We start from the raw sequence: 16,862 nt of genomic DNA, 5'->3' as shown, positions 1-16,862 counted from the left end.
TTGTCAGGAACACATGAGCACATTGCTGAATGTTGCCATAGTTTCCTTTTTCTTTTTCCTTCTTTTTGCTTATTTGGGGACCACACCTGGAAGTACTCAGAAACTACTTACTGCAGTGCTTGGGATTGCTTTTTGGGGTGCTCAAGAAACCACATGATGTTCGGGTTCAAACCCTTCCCTCCGGCATGCATAACCTGTGGACCTTCCCTGTCTCCTACCCCCATTTGTTTCGAAAAACAAAAAAGAAATTACCTTAAGAATGGTTTCTTTTGTACAGAAACTAAATTTGCCCACTTGGTTATCATCTACCTCGGAGATGGCTAAGACGAAAGTAGTAGGAGCATATCTGCAAGAGGAAACAAAGTTGTCTTTATGAGCTGTGCAATTAGCCAAGAAATGTCCATTCTGATGGGACACAATGACAAGGACTGAGTTGTGGGATATCAGTCAGAGAAAATAAAGACTTTTATAAATGCACATGTTTCTCCTCACAGCCTGAAGGACCCCAGGGTCTTTTCAGTCCTGGGACTTGACATCCTTGCAAATTGATTATAGTGACTTATAGTGACTATCCACTCTGGCATATTTGGAATTTTTCTCTCTTCGTCATCATGTCACTGCTCTATACTGTTTTCCTCTCCCCCCCCCCCAATTTTGGGCCACACCTGGCAATACTCAGGACTTACTCCAGGTTCTCTGCTCAGGGATTACTCCTGGTGATGCTTGGGGGATCATATGAGACACTGGGAGTAGAACCTGGGTCGGCTGCATGCAAGGCAAATGCCTTGCTTGCTGTACTATTGCCCCGGCCCACTCCTCTTTTCCTCTAACCTTCTTGATCTCATCTGTGCAGACCCCTCACTGACTTGGTTCCCATGTTTACTCCCAAAATGTTGTCCAGTTCTCAGCCTCACATGGTCCCAACGATCATCTAAATGTTCCCGACAGCCACATTTCTGTCTTGGGCTGAAATCCTCTGTCCAAAACTCAAATCACTTATTATCTTGGTTTCTTTACCTGGAGTTGGATGTGTCCCTTCTCTTGCAAGGTGACAGAATAATGGGCATGCCTCTGCTTTTAAAGAATAAGCCACTCTACTTGTGTTTGATATCTGTCTGCTATAATGGTAGTCCAGAGACGCAGCTTTAAGGAATGAACAGACATCAAACAAATGCAAATTCAAGACATAATATCCTTGGATGCGTAATTCAGTGGCCTCCTCAGATCTTGCTGGATCTCTGGGTCATTATTTGGAGGACCAGCCATGGCTGGGGCAGACCACAGAGCACTGGGACTGCTTTTGCTGACTAGCTATATTCAAATTCGTGGATTATGTGATTGCCATCTTATTTTTTTCTATCTCTTATTAAAATAAAAGGGAGAGGGAAAGAAGGCATCACAGCAGATAAACTATTATGCAGAGAATTTAGACTGCAATAAGATTTGTGTAGTCAGCGGTGAGAGAAATGATTTTGTACTGCTCATTCATTCTTACTGTTCCCTTTTCACTTGGACCTTCTCAAGGCTCACCTGTCCACATGGTCACTGTCCTCCAGCACCGAGGTAATAAAGACAGGGGGCACACAGTCTGCCTTGTCCTTGAGTGATGCAAATTCAAAGTGAACAGGTCTCAGATACAAATGGAACTCTTCAAACCCCATCTCCCATGCCAGCTCCTTATAGAGACTAAAAGGGGGAGAAAAGAGCCAAGAACATTTGCTATTATTTGCCCTGAAAGGAAAGTCAGTGGTAAGAAAACCAAAACATCAGAATAAGCAAAAAATCGAAAGTCAAAACAAGAGTAAAGCCAAGTCCGGTATGAAGCAGATGAGTCATTGCAAAGCTCTGTGTCTGCTCTATGCAAGGGCTGTTAAAGATAGTAGTCAGGGTAGAAGGAGATGCTTCAGTACTTCCTAACACTCTCACTTCCTGGAGGCTGGCTTCTCTTCTCCAGACTCTGCAGGACACGGAAACTGTGATCTTAAAGGGACATGGCAACCTGACATGGCCCTAGAACTGTTTCTCCAGTGGGCAAGACTTTCCATGTGTGTGTGTGTGTGTGTACTCTCCAAGGGGGTGAAACAAAGGGCACTTTCTGTTTATTTGCTTAAAGAAGGTAGATTTCCAGAGAGGCACTAAGTAATCTTTTTTTCCTGAAAAGAGGGTGATAGGTCATGTAACTTTGAGAACCTGTGTCCTAGAAGGGCAGGGTTCCCTGACATCAATACATTGGATTAGAAAAAGCAACCACACCGTGTTCGCACATGTTTTTCAGGAACTACTCTGCAGAAGCAACAACTATTTCGTGGGAAGGCTTAGCAAGCAGAAACTCAGACCCCCTAGTGTTCCCCCACTTCCATTCCTGCTTGCCTTTTACTTTCAAAATAGCCAGAAGAACCTAAACCCTTTTATAAGTTCTGTTTTAGAAGGAAGTGCCAGAAAACACATCATTATCATCATCATCATCCTATTTTCCCTAGACTTTCTATTTTTTCCTCAAGGTCTTCATTCTGTTTCAAAACCCACTTTATAATTTCCAAGAAATAGACAAGATAGAAGCTGATCGAGTGTTCTAACTGCATAGATATTCCACAAAGGGACAGAATTGTTTCAAATTCCATGAAACAAACAGTAGATGTGATTACTCATGCCTTCTTCACAAGGAAGTTCATTCCCAGCAATAAAGCCGCTCCCTTCTTACAAAAGTGGGATGTGTTTGGCTTCCTCAGGCATCAGGTGGTGACATTTGATTTCAACACAAAAGTACCCTCAACACAAGCACCTAACCATCTTTTCTCAGAGCCTTCCTGCTTGGGCAACCTCCTTTGAGGAATTCCATTCCCCATGGATCCTGGGTCCCCATGCTCTGGCCTCATGACCAGTCTCCCAGTCTTCATCCATCTCTCCTCTTGTTTCAGTTCCTGGTATTTCCAGAGGTTCCCAACTTAGTCCTCTTCTGAGCATCTCTGTCTCTTCTTTGGAGACTGTGGCACTCCACCCTCCACTGTAGTACTCCCTTTTCTTATGCTTACGAAAGAACCTGCCACTCCATCTTTGTTCTGACTCAACTCTGAGGTCTACTCCCACAGTTCCACAGCTTGTCATGAAGCTCCATTCAGAAGTCTGAAAGTGAGAGGCTGCCTTTGCTCTGCCTTCCCTGCTCTCCCACTCCCATTTAACTCCATTTCATGCAGCTGGCACAGCGAGTTGGCACACAATGGCCCTGACCCTGTTTGCTGGTTGCTGTAACCAAGTACCCTAAACTGTGTGGCTTAAACAACAACACTTGGCCCCAGCACTGGAGGACATGGTGTTGGCAGGGCCCATTGCTTCTGAGGGCTGAGAGGGAAGGATGTGTTCCCACACTCTCCTAGGCTTACAGATGCCATATTCTCCTTGTGACTTCACTTTGTGTGTTCTCTGGTGTGTCCAGTTTTATTCTTCTGATTAGGACACTAGTCATATACTTGTGTATGACTAATAACTTCAGTTGAACTTTATTGCTTCTACAAAGGCCAATCACATTCTGAGGTACTGGCATCCAGGTCTTGAACATAAGAACATTGATGCGATACAGTCTATAACATAAAAGCCCCTTTTCCCTTATCCACCAAGAAATAGCCTGGGATTCTATAGTGTTTTTGTTCATGTGACAGGTACAGATTTAACTTTAACCTTACAAGCACCCTGAAGGCAAGAATAAAATATTTTGAGGGGTGCAGCGGAGGCCAGAGAGATAGTATAGCAGCTAAGGAACTTGCCTTGCATCCCACCATCTCTGATTCAAATCCCTGGCACCTCATGTGGTTCTGACCACTGTCAGGGGTCCTTCCTGAGCACAGAGTCCATAATAGTCTCTGAATATTACTAGCTGTGGACTCCAAACCAACCCCCAACTCACCCCCAAAACTAGAAAAGAAACTTTAGGGAATGCATTAATGTATTAAAGAATGTATTAAAGAATGTATTAAAGAAGTTTGCAATATTATCTTGGCTCCTAGTTTGAATTCTGTGTCTATAACTCTTTAGTTATGGACTTTTAGGTAAATAATTAATCTTAGCTTTGGTGATTAGGAAGTAAGCTACCTCGTAAGTTTGTTCAGAGAATAAATGAACTATCATATAGGAAATCCTCATACAGGTCCAGCCATAACAGGCCTCGGTCATGATTGGTGGGGGAGAGGATTCTTCATCTTCAGGACCTCATGGGAGGTGTGGGGGGGAAACAATAGTCATTCTATGAGTTTGCCACAAACTCTAGTTCTTTGTTTTCTGCCTGGGTAGTGTGACCATTTATACACTTTGTCATCATCTCATGATCACACTGGCATCCCCTCTCCCTGATCCCTGCTGATCTGGCCTGGACTCCACCACTGGATCATCTGTCTCCTTTTCCTGGCTCCCAGCTTCTTTGAGTGTGGATGCCGTCCCCCACACTTGCCATGAGGTCCTGACACTGAAGTCACACAGAAAACTTTGGCAGCAGTAAAAGTCTTCTGAATGTGCAACTGCAAAAATGAATTCAAGATCAACCGCCTGTGTTGCAGGTTTCTGGCAAAAAGGGTTCACACATGCCCAGAGTTTAAGCAGCCTTTCTCTGGGCACCCCCACCTCATCTTCTGTTCTGCTATTCAACTTCATTGCATCCAAGAGCAAATCCAATCCTCACACACCAGGCGCTGGTATAGGGCGCCTTCTCACAGTATGACGGACAGCCTGGTGAGCAACATGGGTGAGGCTTCTGGGCTCTGAGGGCTTGGGGAGAGAAGAAATGGATAGTACCAACACTGTGTACCTCAGCGCAGAGCTGAGGGAAAGAGCTGGAGGAGTGAGCCAACAGGCCCTAGGGAGCCTGTGAGGGGACTGAGCAAGGGGCAAGGCGAGGCTTTAGCCATTTTGAAAGATCCCTCTGGCAGTCTTGGGGGGTCCCCAGGGGTTGCAGTTGCAGGAGGAGAGCCACCCTCCTCTGTTCACCCAATCCCCACACTGACCGGGCTAAGTGTACACTGGCCAGACTCATCTCTATCAGCCGGTGACGGAGCGTCAAAAGTTCCAGAAGTTTGGAAAATGTCTCCAGGAGCAGCGTGGGAGAATGCTCGCCTTGGCTCTGCCTTGTGTTGGTTGCAGCCTTGAGCGCCAGCAGACCCATCTCCCCGACGAGAAAGGGGTTGCCCATCACTTTAGTGGAAAAGAGCTACAAGAGAACAGAGTACTTTTCATCACACACACACACACACACACACACACACACACACACACGCACGCACGCACGCACGCACGCACACACACATGCTCTCACCCACGCACGTGCACACAGAGTGATGTTGTTCCGGGGGAATCACAATATTGCTACTGTTACTGATTCTGGATCCAACTCTCCTGGGCTCTGACACTTGCTAGTGGTAAGACTTGGGGCAACAAACTCCTTTCTGTCATCAGTCCCTGTCCTCCCACTCTATGCTGGAGTTAGGGACAGGAACGCCGCTGTCTGAGAGGAAGTGGTGGTTGACAACCACTTAACAGGGAAGTGGGGAGGGTGAAGTGAGTCACCATCAACAAAAGGACCTGGTGATAGCATTAAATGTTACTTGTGGAATCAATAGGTTAAGCCAAAATAAGTAGGAAAGACAATCCACCTAAATAGAAGCAGAAGTTCTTGAGATACTTATAGTAGTTTAGTGACTAAAGTAACAATAACTATTCTTATAAACCCCTCTGACTTTGGGTGCAAAATGCCGAAGAATGTTAGGATCTATGGACTTATTTATATGGTCACAAGCTTGACAGGAAGTAGGTATTTTAGATGCCACTGTCTCTGCTTCCCAGGTGAGGGATGAGGCGACACCAAGCCTCTCTCAGGCCACACAGATGGAGTAGGAGAAATCCTGACAACTTACAAGGGAGCTCATGATTCTCTACTTGAAACTACATTGGTTTTTAATGTGTCAGATCACTGGGCTCCTCCTCTCTGACATCTTTATCCCTGTCTAAGGCACCACCTCTGGGGGCCCCCTAACTGGTTGTAGTTTCGTTCCCCAAGGATGAACAAGCTCCCTTAAGAATCCACTGACCTACTGTAAGCTTTACTTCCTTGAGGTTGAGTCCTCCAGACTCTGAAAGTTTCCCAAAGTGATAGACTGGGCAAGTGACAGGAAGGTCTCACTTAGTACTGTTGATAAATTCTGTCAAACTGTGACTTTAAGTCACATGCTATAGACCTGCAAGTAGGTTCTTGAATAACACTCTTTATTTAGTGCAATGTTGTCGGGCTCCTCTTTTTCTCAGGATATTATTAGAGGGCTGTTGTTTATTTTCTGAAGGAAATATTGACCCATAGGAGTGTGTGTGTGTGTGTGTGTGTGTGTGTGTGTGTGTGTGTGTGTGTGTGTGTTTGGGGTCAGGGACTAATACAAAAGATTGAGCTGAATATTTACCATATATAGGTCTAAATTTGAATGCATTTCAAAAAAAAATAATAATTAAAACTGGGATATCAGAAAGGGGGAACTAGAAAGGTATCTCAAAGACTGATTGTGATTGATAATAAAATTTAAAATTCACTTGAAATTTTTGCTACCATATTATAAGATGAAAAAAATTCCCCCCAATAAATGGTAATAAGGTAACTGTTTGGAAATTTGACATGAAAAATTCTACTTTAAGCCTACCTCAACACACACACACACACACACACACACAGTGGAATAGTAAAGAAATAAAAAAAATTTTTTTACTTTTCAGGGTGGGGGTGGGGAGTTTGTTCACACCTGGAAGTGCTCATGGTTTACTCCTGGCTCTGTTACCAGGGATCACTCCTGGCGGAGTTCACATGTGGTCCTGGAAACTGAACTGGAATCAGTACATGTGAGGCAAGAGCTCCCGTAAAACAGAGCAGTGCCCCTTAGTACTCCTAGGTGGGGCCCAAACTCCCCACTACCATCCAGAAAATAAATAATAAAATATACAACAATAAATTGTATACAATAAACCAGAAAACATTTTCTCTGTACCTATAGCTAGCTAGCTCCTCTTTATTTTAATTGTAGTAATATCTCAATAGACTAAAAACAGTACTAAAAAGGAAAACATCACTTAAAGATGTTGGCAAGGTGGAGGCCTATGATCAATCATCTTATCCAATCTGAATACGAAACCAAACATGACAAGGAGGCTAAGTAGTAACATCTGGAAGGAAACATTCTCTTTTAAGAACCCACCCTCAGCCTTCAGGAAACTCACATCTTTCCTGAGCTGGGCACTGTACCAGGTCTCCGGTTTGGCGGGGTTGAGCCACACCTCCAGGGCCAGCTGAAGCACCCGTCTTTCCACTAAAGCCAGGCGGCCTGCAGATGTGGGTTTGCAGACATGGCGGGCCTCCTGAAGGAGGTGTTCAAGGGCTCTGGGGATGAGTGATGCCAAGCCCAGGGAAGGGTGGAACTCCAGCAGATAAATATTTTTCAAAGTTGGGCTTAAAGAAGAGGTAAAATTAATGTCGATATTTTGCACAATAAAGAACACAACCTGTTTCCAAACATCTGTATATTGTATGTTTTAAAAGACGAATATAAAATACTTTAATTCCAGGGTCAAAATCTTGAGAGTTTAAAGGTATCTAAGAGGCCATCCATGGAACCTACTAGGTTACAACATACTTTTTGCTTTAATACTAGCCCCTTCACATTGGAAAGACACAGGAATATAGCTTGGAGTCTAATAAGAAGACTCTGAAGGCCGGGGCTACAGAGATAACTGACAGGCTGAGCTCATGCTTTGTGTGCAGGAAGCCTGGATTAATAATCCCAGTACCCCACAGTCCCTTGAGCACTGTTGGGGGAGATACCCCTGAGCACAGATCCATGAGCAAGCCCTGAGCACTGCCAGGTATGCTCTCTCCTAAGGACAGACTCTCTTGGGCAGAGAGATGATTCAAAGGGCCTGAGCACTTGCTATACATGTGGGAGCCCTGAGTTGGATTCTTCTTACCACATGATACCCCCAAGCACCACCAGTATTGATACTGAGCATGGCCAGTTGTGCACCCCCATCAACAAAGAATAAAATTCTAAAATTGTATTTAGCAAGAGTGTTTACATTTTAGGCAAATAAATGAAAGCAAGATAACTTAAAAATGATTAAATATAAAAAAATTCTTTCGTTATTTTCTTTTTTTTAACCTTTCTTTATTCCTTCTCTTTCTCCCCTCCCCCCAAAAAAAACCATTAATGAACAAAGATCATCTCTAATTTGCAGATAGAACTTCTGGAATCACTCTTGTTTGCCAAAAGGATGCAATATTTTATAAATGGATTAGGCCAGAAACAATACAACACTTGTCTGTGAGCAATCCTCTGGAAACGGAAGACACAACCCAAGTTAAGGGTCTTTTCTGCACCTATTGAATAAAAGACTATAAATATTTCTTAGATCTACACAATGGGATTCCTTTTAGTCCCTTAAGATCTAAGATTTTTAAAAAAATCAATCTACAACTGGAAAGGAATCTCATCTAGCAAATGTTATTTGCTTTGGAGACTCTGACAACAGTTCTTGGTAACCATATAGCCCTTGCAAATTCTGCCAAAAACCATTTCCTGAGCAGGAGGCGTTTGCCATAGCTGCATACACACGCAGCTGGTCTCTCAAGTTTATTACAGTGAAGAAATCAACCCTGAGAAAGTCTGTGGAGAAATGCAATCTTGGGTCAGAGAGAGACAGAGCGAAAGAGTGAGCACAGGCTTTGCACACAGGAGGTCCAGGTTCTATCTGCGGTATCTCATGTTCCCTGAACATTGCCAGGAGTAGAAATGAGTATCACTCAGGTGTGCCCCACCTACCCCCACATCCCCCCTTGAAAGAAAGAAGGAAGGAAGGAAGGAAGGAAGGAAGGAAGGAAGGAAGGAAGGAAGGAAGGAAGGAAGGAAGGAAGGAAGGAAGGAAGGAAGGAAGGAAGGAAGGAGAGAGGGAGGAAGAGAGAGAGAGACAGAGAGAGAGAGAGAGAGAGAGAGAGAGAGAGAGAGAGAGAGCGAGAGAGCGAAAATACACGTGTGACGTGTGTACTCGAAACTCCCAGGGCTCTTTCTCAAGCAGCGGGGTTAGAATGTCAGCTATGAAGCCCCATGGCAATCTGCTGGTGCCCAGGATGACACCATTGCCTGATGTAGCTTTCTTTTTTTCTAGACAGTCTGCTGCACTGTTGAACTGGACGCTGGCATGTGTACAAGGCCAAGCCTCTGTTGTTCAGAACTGCATCCTCACCCCCTAGCACACTGCTTAGTGCTCAACAAATATTTGTAGGATGTGGAAAGAAGCTTGGAAATTTCTCCACCCACTTGGAGGCTAGAGACAGTGTGACACTGAGCTGCACAGACCAGCCTGAGATGTGGCACATCCTTCCCAGTTCCCTCTCTCCTCTCAGAAGCTGGGAGGGTGAGGGGGAGGAGGCATATGAGTTGCTGAGAGGGTGACTAAAGCATGTATTCTCTCTGCACTTCATTCTGGGAAATGGATCTGCTTCTTATGGGGGTGAGGTCACAAGGTGAGGCTGCAGAAAGCTTTTCGGCACCAGAATAAGTAAATTCTTTTCTGAGAAACTTTTGCACACGTCTGAGTTGCAGAGATGTCAGCTAAGGGGCACTTCTGGTTTAACTCCTCTGATGGTATTTTAAAAGCAATTGCTGTTGTTCATGATTTCTCCAAGGAATTAGATTCTGTACCCAATGGCAAAAGTCAAAATTTTAGCCAGCTATTTTTGTTATTCAATTTTTTTACTGGGGCCCAAGAGACAGCACAGGAGTTAGGGTGTTTGCCTTGCATGTAGCCAGCCCTGGTTTTACCCCATTCACCCAGCCAGGGGTCATTCCTGAGCATAGAACCGGGAATTGTCCCTGAAAATCCCTGGGAGGACTGCCAAAAACCTAAAAGTTTATTGAAGTATCATGAATGCCATCATGTCACTATCCTTCCACCTCTGTTTCTTGGTCCTTCAGGGTTCTGTGCTGCTCGCACTACTGGCCTTGGTTCTGTCCATGGTATCGCAGTAGCCAACTATTCTTTGTTTTACTTTATTTGAGGAGAAAAACCCAGCAATGCTCAGGGCTTATTCCTGGATATGTGTTCAGGGTTCACCCTGGTGAGGCTCAGAGAACCATATGGAATGCCAGAGATTGAACCTGGGTCAGCTGTGTGCAAGCAAATACCTGAACCCCTATATTCTTTTTTGTCCTCTTCTTTATTGCTTACTAAGCAAACATGTTTTGAGCATGCAAGGGAAATCCTTTCCTGAGGCTTTCATACCTACTTCTCTCATCTCCTCAAATACTTGCAAAGTGCTCTGGAGAATAGTATTTAAACTTAACACTATACCCTTAAATCTTCCAGAGGAATAAGTGTGAAATGGTTAAGACAACTAACCAGCTATTGTTGATGGAAATAAGTTGTTGGCGAATGATGTTCAATGGCAGTCCAAACTTATCGCTGTCATCTGCATCATCTTCTCGCCAAAGCCTCTGGACATACTCCCGCTGACACTCTATCTAGAAAGTAGCATAAAAGCAAAAATTAGAAAAGCTAAACTTTCCCATGGATGTCAGACTTGAACCTTGGCAGAAGAACATCAGTTCTTTGCTCATGTCTCATCTTATGGGACCATCTTTCCATCACAGCCAAAAAAAAGAAAAGGCAATCAACTTCCTTTTTAAGAGGCAGAAGGAAACATTTCAGTGAAATATTTGACCACCAGAAAACAACTCTAACAGGCCTAAGGTAAATTTGCAGCAATTACTTTATCTTTTGGGCCTTTACCCCAAAGGACACATATTATGATCATCTCCTTCAGTGTCCTAGGAAAACTTGAACACAGAAATATGATTATGTATCTATATTAATGCACTGTAGCACTGTCGTCTCGTTGTTCATCGATTTGCTTGAGTGGGCACCAGTAATGTCTCCATTGTGAGACTTGTTGTTACTGTTTTGGCATATCAGATATGCCACAGGTAGCTTGCCAGGCTCTGCTGTGTTGGCAGTCTATTCTCAGTAGCTTGCTGGGCTCTCTGAGAGGGACAGAGGAATCAAACCCGGGTCGGCTGCATGCAAAGCAAATGTCCTACCCACTGTACTATTGCTTAAGTCCAATCCATTAATATAGACAGAATTTTATACATGAATGTCTTAAAAAAGGGGTCATGATTCATCCATTTTTTTTAGTGCAGATAAATGACTGTTTAGTGAAAATAACTCATAGATTCTCTGCTGACCAATAAATGCAATTAGGATGAGAGATCTTTCCTTTAAAACTGTATTTTGGACTGGAGAGATATGACAGGGGTCAAGATGCTTGTCTTGCACACTGCAGACCTGTTTCACATTTGGTCCCCCAAACTTTGCCAGGAGTGATTCCTGAGCACAGAGCCAGGAGTAAACCCTGAACACTCTCTAGTATGCCCTGCAGTTCTGCCCTCCCCTCCCCCCAATACACACACAGACACAGAGACACACACACAGAGTGCCAAAAACAAACAAGAAAGCTATACTGGCCATGTCACCCTAGCAAACCCTGATCTGATTCTGGACCACAATAAAAGGAAAACACAATTTTTCTTTGTACACGCAATCTTGTCCTGTGAATTTCTTGTCACCCAAGACCTGTTTGAAAGCCTGACTGTGCCCACCTGCTGGTTGAGGATGCCCCTCACGAGCTGCAGCATTAGCTGTAGGCAGGCCCGCTCATCCTGGTAAGCTCTGATGAAGTAGGAGTGGCGGAGATCAAACCTGGGGCGCCTGTGCATGACGTCGGTGATCACCTGTGCTAAGGCAGACCTCTCTTCTGGGTCCAGGGCGTGCTGGTAGGCTTCAAAGTAACAGTCAAGAAGCTGCAAACAAGGCAGAGAGTCAGGGGGTACAGAGGCCACTCTGGGCCCGGCAAAGAGAGCTGGGACGCCCCTCTGCTCCAGGCTCTGGAAGGGCCTTGGCCATCAGCTGAAGAAAGCCCAGGAAACCTTGCTGTCTATTCTGGGGCCGGTGATGGCAGCCCCACTTAAGCCAAATGCCAGCAGCATGAAGGAGGCTTAGACACAGCGCAGGACGGCAGGGAGGAACACTTGGTTTGCTTTGGTCCCTATTTTCCCTATCGAAAAATAGGGGTTATAGAGTTAAACTTTTTTTTATTATTTAAATTTATTTATTTTTTAATTAGTGAGTCACAGTGAGGGTACAGTTACAGATTCACACATTTTCGTGCTTGTTTTTCCCTCATGCAATGTTTGAGAGCCCATCCCTCCACCAGTGTCCATTCTCCACCACCAATGAACCCAGTATCCCTCCCACCCCCCAAATCCCGTCCCCCCCCCCCCGCCCCACCCCACCTCTGTGGCAGGGCATTCCAATTTGATATCTGTTATAGAGTCAAACTTTTGGAATGTGACTCAGTGGTAGAGCATTTGCCTTGTATGTTACGGCCCTAGATTCGCCCTTGGCATGGGGGTGGGGAGGGCCAGAGAGATAGTACAGGGAATTAAGGAATTAAGCACTTGCCTTCCACATAACCGACCCCAGTTCTATCTTTTGCACCCTGTATGGTCCCTGATTCCCTCCAGGAGTGAGTCCTGAGCTCAGAGCCAAGAATAAGCCCTGAGTACTACTGGCTGTGACTCAAAAAACGCTCGAGGGAGGAGTGTGTTTATATGTAATTATAATTTAATAATGATAAACTCTTGGAGGCACTCAATGACACTTTATGGAAGGCATTTACCTCCAACATCTCCACAGAACCCTTGCCCCTCTCCCACTAACTTCAACTCCAAAGGCTGGCGGGCTGCACCTTCCTCTTCCTCAGACCCTGAGTTCTGACCTCACTTCTTGAATAGTTTACCCAAACTTTATCCCTGCAGGAAGATGGGGTGGGGCTAGCATGCTGCGGGTGGGTGGTGGTGGGAAGAACCTCCCCCCAGGAAGGCATTTGGGAGACCATGAAGCAGGGCCTGGGTGTGACTCAAGGTATCATGGGAGTTTCTGATTTAGGGGAGTTGACGTCTTTTCTAAAATCCAAAGAAAACTGCCAGATACAGACCATTGACGAATGTGGAAGTTCAGAAAGAGATCCACTTCAGTTGCCCTTTATTTACATTTGCTGGTGAGCACTGGAATTTCTGTGGTGTGTGTAAGTGCTGATTGTGTGCAATTAGTCTCGGTGCTGATGAGAAAAAGCTTGCTGGGCTGGAATCCCCAGTGGGGGAGCCTAAGGGCCAGAAATCAGAAGTTCTGACCAACACAATTACTTGTTTCAGATTTGAAACCCTTAACATGCCTAAGATACTTTTGGAGACCCTGTTCCACACTGTACTAAAGGTATTGAAATGTATTTGCTTCTCAGTTAAATATTTTTCTGTAAAAAATTTAAAAATATTTATAGTTTTCCCTTTTAGATTATTTGACTGTGAGCAACACGCTTAATCGCTTAATAAATGATTGGCTATGATTTCTGGGCACTTTTATATATGGGGATTCTTATATTAAAAATAATCATATTTTTGTTTGTTTGTTTTTGGGCCACACCAGCATTGCTTAGGGCTTACTCCTGGCTCTCCACTCTGGAATTACTCCTGATGGTGCTTAGTACACCATATGGGGTACTGGGGATTGAACCTGGGTAGGTTACATGCAAGTCAAGCACCCTACCTGCTGAAATATTGCTATGGCTTCTTGCTTTTAGATGTTCAGTTAAAACAAAAATCATTACATCTCATAGACACATAATTTAGAATTTATTGATAGCTAGTTTTTATTTTTTTAAATTTTAGAGTAGTGCATTATTTTCTCTGAAAAAAAAATTTCCAGCCCTGAAACATTTGATGGCACATAAAAAGTTCTTTTCTTCCTTTTTTCCAGGTAACTAAAAAAAAAAACAACAACATTCTTGGGGCTGGAGCGATAGCACAGCACGTAGGGTGTTTGCCTTGCATGCAGCCAACCCGGGTTCGAATCCCAGCATCCCATACGGTCCCCCGAGCACTGCCAGAAGTAATTCCTGAGTGCAGAGCCAGGAGTAATCCCTGTGCATTGCCATGTACTAGATACTGAATTATGCAGAATTTCCTTTGACGAGCATGCTCTGAAGGGATCTTGGATCAGCCTTACAGATGAGAAGAAAAACACCCATGGGGCTAAAAAGCTCAGGACACAGAACGTGTACCACAGGTAAGAAACACACTTGCTGGGTGTGCGTGAGACCAAGGAAGGTTGTGGTCACTTTGCCTTTAAGTGAATCCAGGGTAAAAAGATGCAGATGGCGACCTAAGTTAGTGACTTCAATTTTTTTACATCTACACTTCGGTGGTGGAAAACCACAGACTGAAATAGCCTTGCTCGGTCTGCAGAGTTATGCTCTAGAATAACATTCAATGATTAAGTAATAGAAGACGAAGCAAAGAAAAAACAACCCAAAAACCATACAACACAACAAAAAACCCTAATCAAAACTAAACAAAACAAAAACCCCAAAACTGAAGCAGTGACTAGTTACAATAAGAATGGTGCCGCTCAAATGCCGTGAGGCAGATGAGGAAAGAACAATTACATCTCTAATTCAGTCTGGACTAGCATGAGTCTTTCTGGCTGGACCAGGCCAATCCGAGGAGCTGGGTTTTAGTATCTGTACTGCCGTGAGCTGTTTTTGTATAGAGCCCTATTGTTTGGTTTTTTGGCAGGGAAGATTCTCAGGGAGGACCTTGCTGCTGAGTACGATCTGCCAGTGCTGGGTGGCAGAAACGTCCATGCTTGCTTTTGTGGTGATTAGAGTTGATGAATTAAAAGGCAGATTGTCTAAACTAAGTCTGAAGCTCTGATCAACAGTGAAAACTTCTTTCGGTAGAGTGTCATAAGCACTCTCCTGCTTGACCTTGCAACCCTAGCTGTTAAGAAGAAGAAAAATAATGGCAACGGCTGTTCGAGCTTTGCTCTCAACATGGAAAAGCTCTCTACAGGACCCTGGCAGGATGTTTTTATAAATTCTTTCCCACCAGGGCGTAGGGCAACCCCACAGTCCTGATCTTTCTGCCTTGTGGATTCTATTTATTATCTATTTGCCAACTGGCCCATTTTCATTTCAATGTTAGGCTGGTATTTGCCTAAGAGGTCTTCCCAGCCTGTCAAATGTCATCTGTGTGTGTTAAGAACCAATTCTTTGGCCAAATAATACATGGTACATACTGACAGTTGACATTAAGTATTGGAGCAATGAGAGAAATTCAACCTTATCTTACATATATTCTTTTTACCACAAGCCTTTTAATTTTTGGAACTAAAAAATACCTTAAAATTCCATTTTGGGGAGTAAAGAGAAAGTATGGGGGTAAGGCACTCAGCAGACTCTGGTATGATCCCTGGTAACACATATGATTCCTGAGCACAAAGTTATGAGTAATCCCCTAGCACAGAGCCAGGAAAAAGCCCTAAGTACAGCTGGATGTGGCCCCCAAACAAACGAACTAAACATCCATTTTGAAATGTATTCATTTTATTTAATTTATTATTATTATTATTATTATTATTATTATTTTGCTTTTGGGGTCACATCTGGTGAGGCACAGGGCTCTGCACTCAGGAATTACTCCTGGCAGTGCTCAGGGGACGATATGGAATGCTGGGAATCGAACCCAGGTTGGCAACGTGCAAGGCAAACACCCTACTAGCTGTGCTATTGCTCCAGCCCCAAAATGTATTCATTTTAGGTCAAATGAAAGTGTACGCTATAAGTCACAAAAGCTGGCACAACTGTTCAAAGGAAAATGTCCTTTGGGAATCATGAAATTCTTGTGTTCAAGTGGCTCTGAGTTCATGTCCCCTGGTGGTGGTGGAGAGAGTTACCAGTTGATGCAAGTATAACTTAGGAGCTGAAAAGCTGATTGTTTTCTCTGAGTCCGAAATCTCTAGCTTCTTAAATTGTGAGTCATGTAACTGAATGTTGAGGTAATTAAATTTTTTTTGTGCTTTACAATCGGCAAATGTTTCGTTTGTATATCTATTTTATATACTTATGTACCTGGGGTCATGTAAAAATTTCTTAGGACTTCAAGATAACCCAATTCTTGTTTTTTTTTTTGAGGGAGGTATTTGGAGGCTTCACCCAGGGGTTCTCAGGACCTACTCCTGGCTTGGTCCTCAGGGATTTCTCCCAGTGATATTTGGGGTACAATGTGGTGTTGGGGATTGAACCTCTGCCTCCTGTATGCAAAGCATGCTTTGACCTCTCTCCAACTCCAAGATAATCCAATTCTATACTCTTATTACTCCAATATACTTAATAATAAAAAAAATCTGAGAATGTTGGCAGTAGAATCAGTACTGAAAATCTATTATGGTCCAGCTAAAAATCTGATTTGTCTATGAAACAGAGCTTACATGGAAGAGGAGGCAGGTCAGAAGGTGCCCTTGACACACTGGTGCAGGAAAGCAGGCATGCTGGGGATGGGTGTGGTGTGGGAATGACATATGCATGAAAAATATAATTAACAGTATCGTAAGTCCAAGTGCCTCACGAAAATGGTTCAAATAAAAGCTAGTTCTTATGTGATAGTGGCATTGGGTTATAGAATCCACATCTGTTTTTCCTAATTGCGTGCTAAAGAATGAGAAGTGAAATATCATAGTAGCCTCATTTTATTGAACTACTTAGCAATGAACAGAATTAATCTACCCATTTAAAAATCAATGAATCAGAAAGATGGCTCCATGGGCTGATGTGTGTGTGTTTTGCATACAGGAATCCCCATCTTTGATACCTTAAGGTTTGCCAACCACTGTGCCAAAAGTAGCCCCCCGAAGCACCATTCGATGAGGCCCAAAAGTAAGAAAAAAATTAAAAATTG

The 16,862-nt window shown here is 43.8% G+C and overlaps 1 protein-coding gene across 1 annotated transcript in view; it reads right to left on the bottom strand.

The window, feature by feature from the left end:
- Positions 1-16,862, bottom strand: part of CCDC162P (uncharacterized) — a 64,947-nt gene that overhangs the window by 10,188 nt on the left and 37,897 nt on the right. The window contains exons 9-14 of the mRNA XM_055137083.1: positions 11,670-11,870; positions 10,411-10,532; positions 7,240-7,468; positions 4,992-5,194; positions 1,531-1,686; positions 253-346 (exon numbers count right to left, since the gene is read on the bottom strand). Of these exons, the coding sequence (XP_054993058.1) occupies positions 253-346; positions 1,531-1,686; positions 4,992-5,194; positions 7,240-7,468; positions 10,411-10,532; positions 11,670-11,870 (1,005 nt within the window). The remainder of the gene's footprint in view (positions 1-252; positions 347-1,530; positions 1,687-4,991; positions 5,195-7,239; positions 7,469-10,410; positions 10,533-11,669; positions 11,871-16,862) is intronic.

The sequence above is a fragment of the Sorex araneus genome, chromosome 4, assembly GCF_027595985.1.
Source record: "Sorex araneus isolate mSorAra2 chromosome 4, mSorAra2.pri, whole genome shotgun sequence".
NCBI classification, from domain to species: domain Eukaryota; kingdom Metazoa; phylum Chordata; class Mammalia; order Eulipotyphla; family Soricidae; genus Sorex; species Sorex araneus.
The sequence above is the reverse complement of the archived record's forward strand: the minus strand, read 5'-3'. Positions and strand labels throughout refer to the sequence as shown.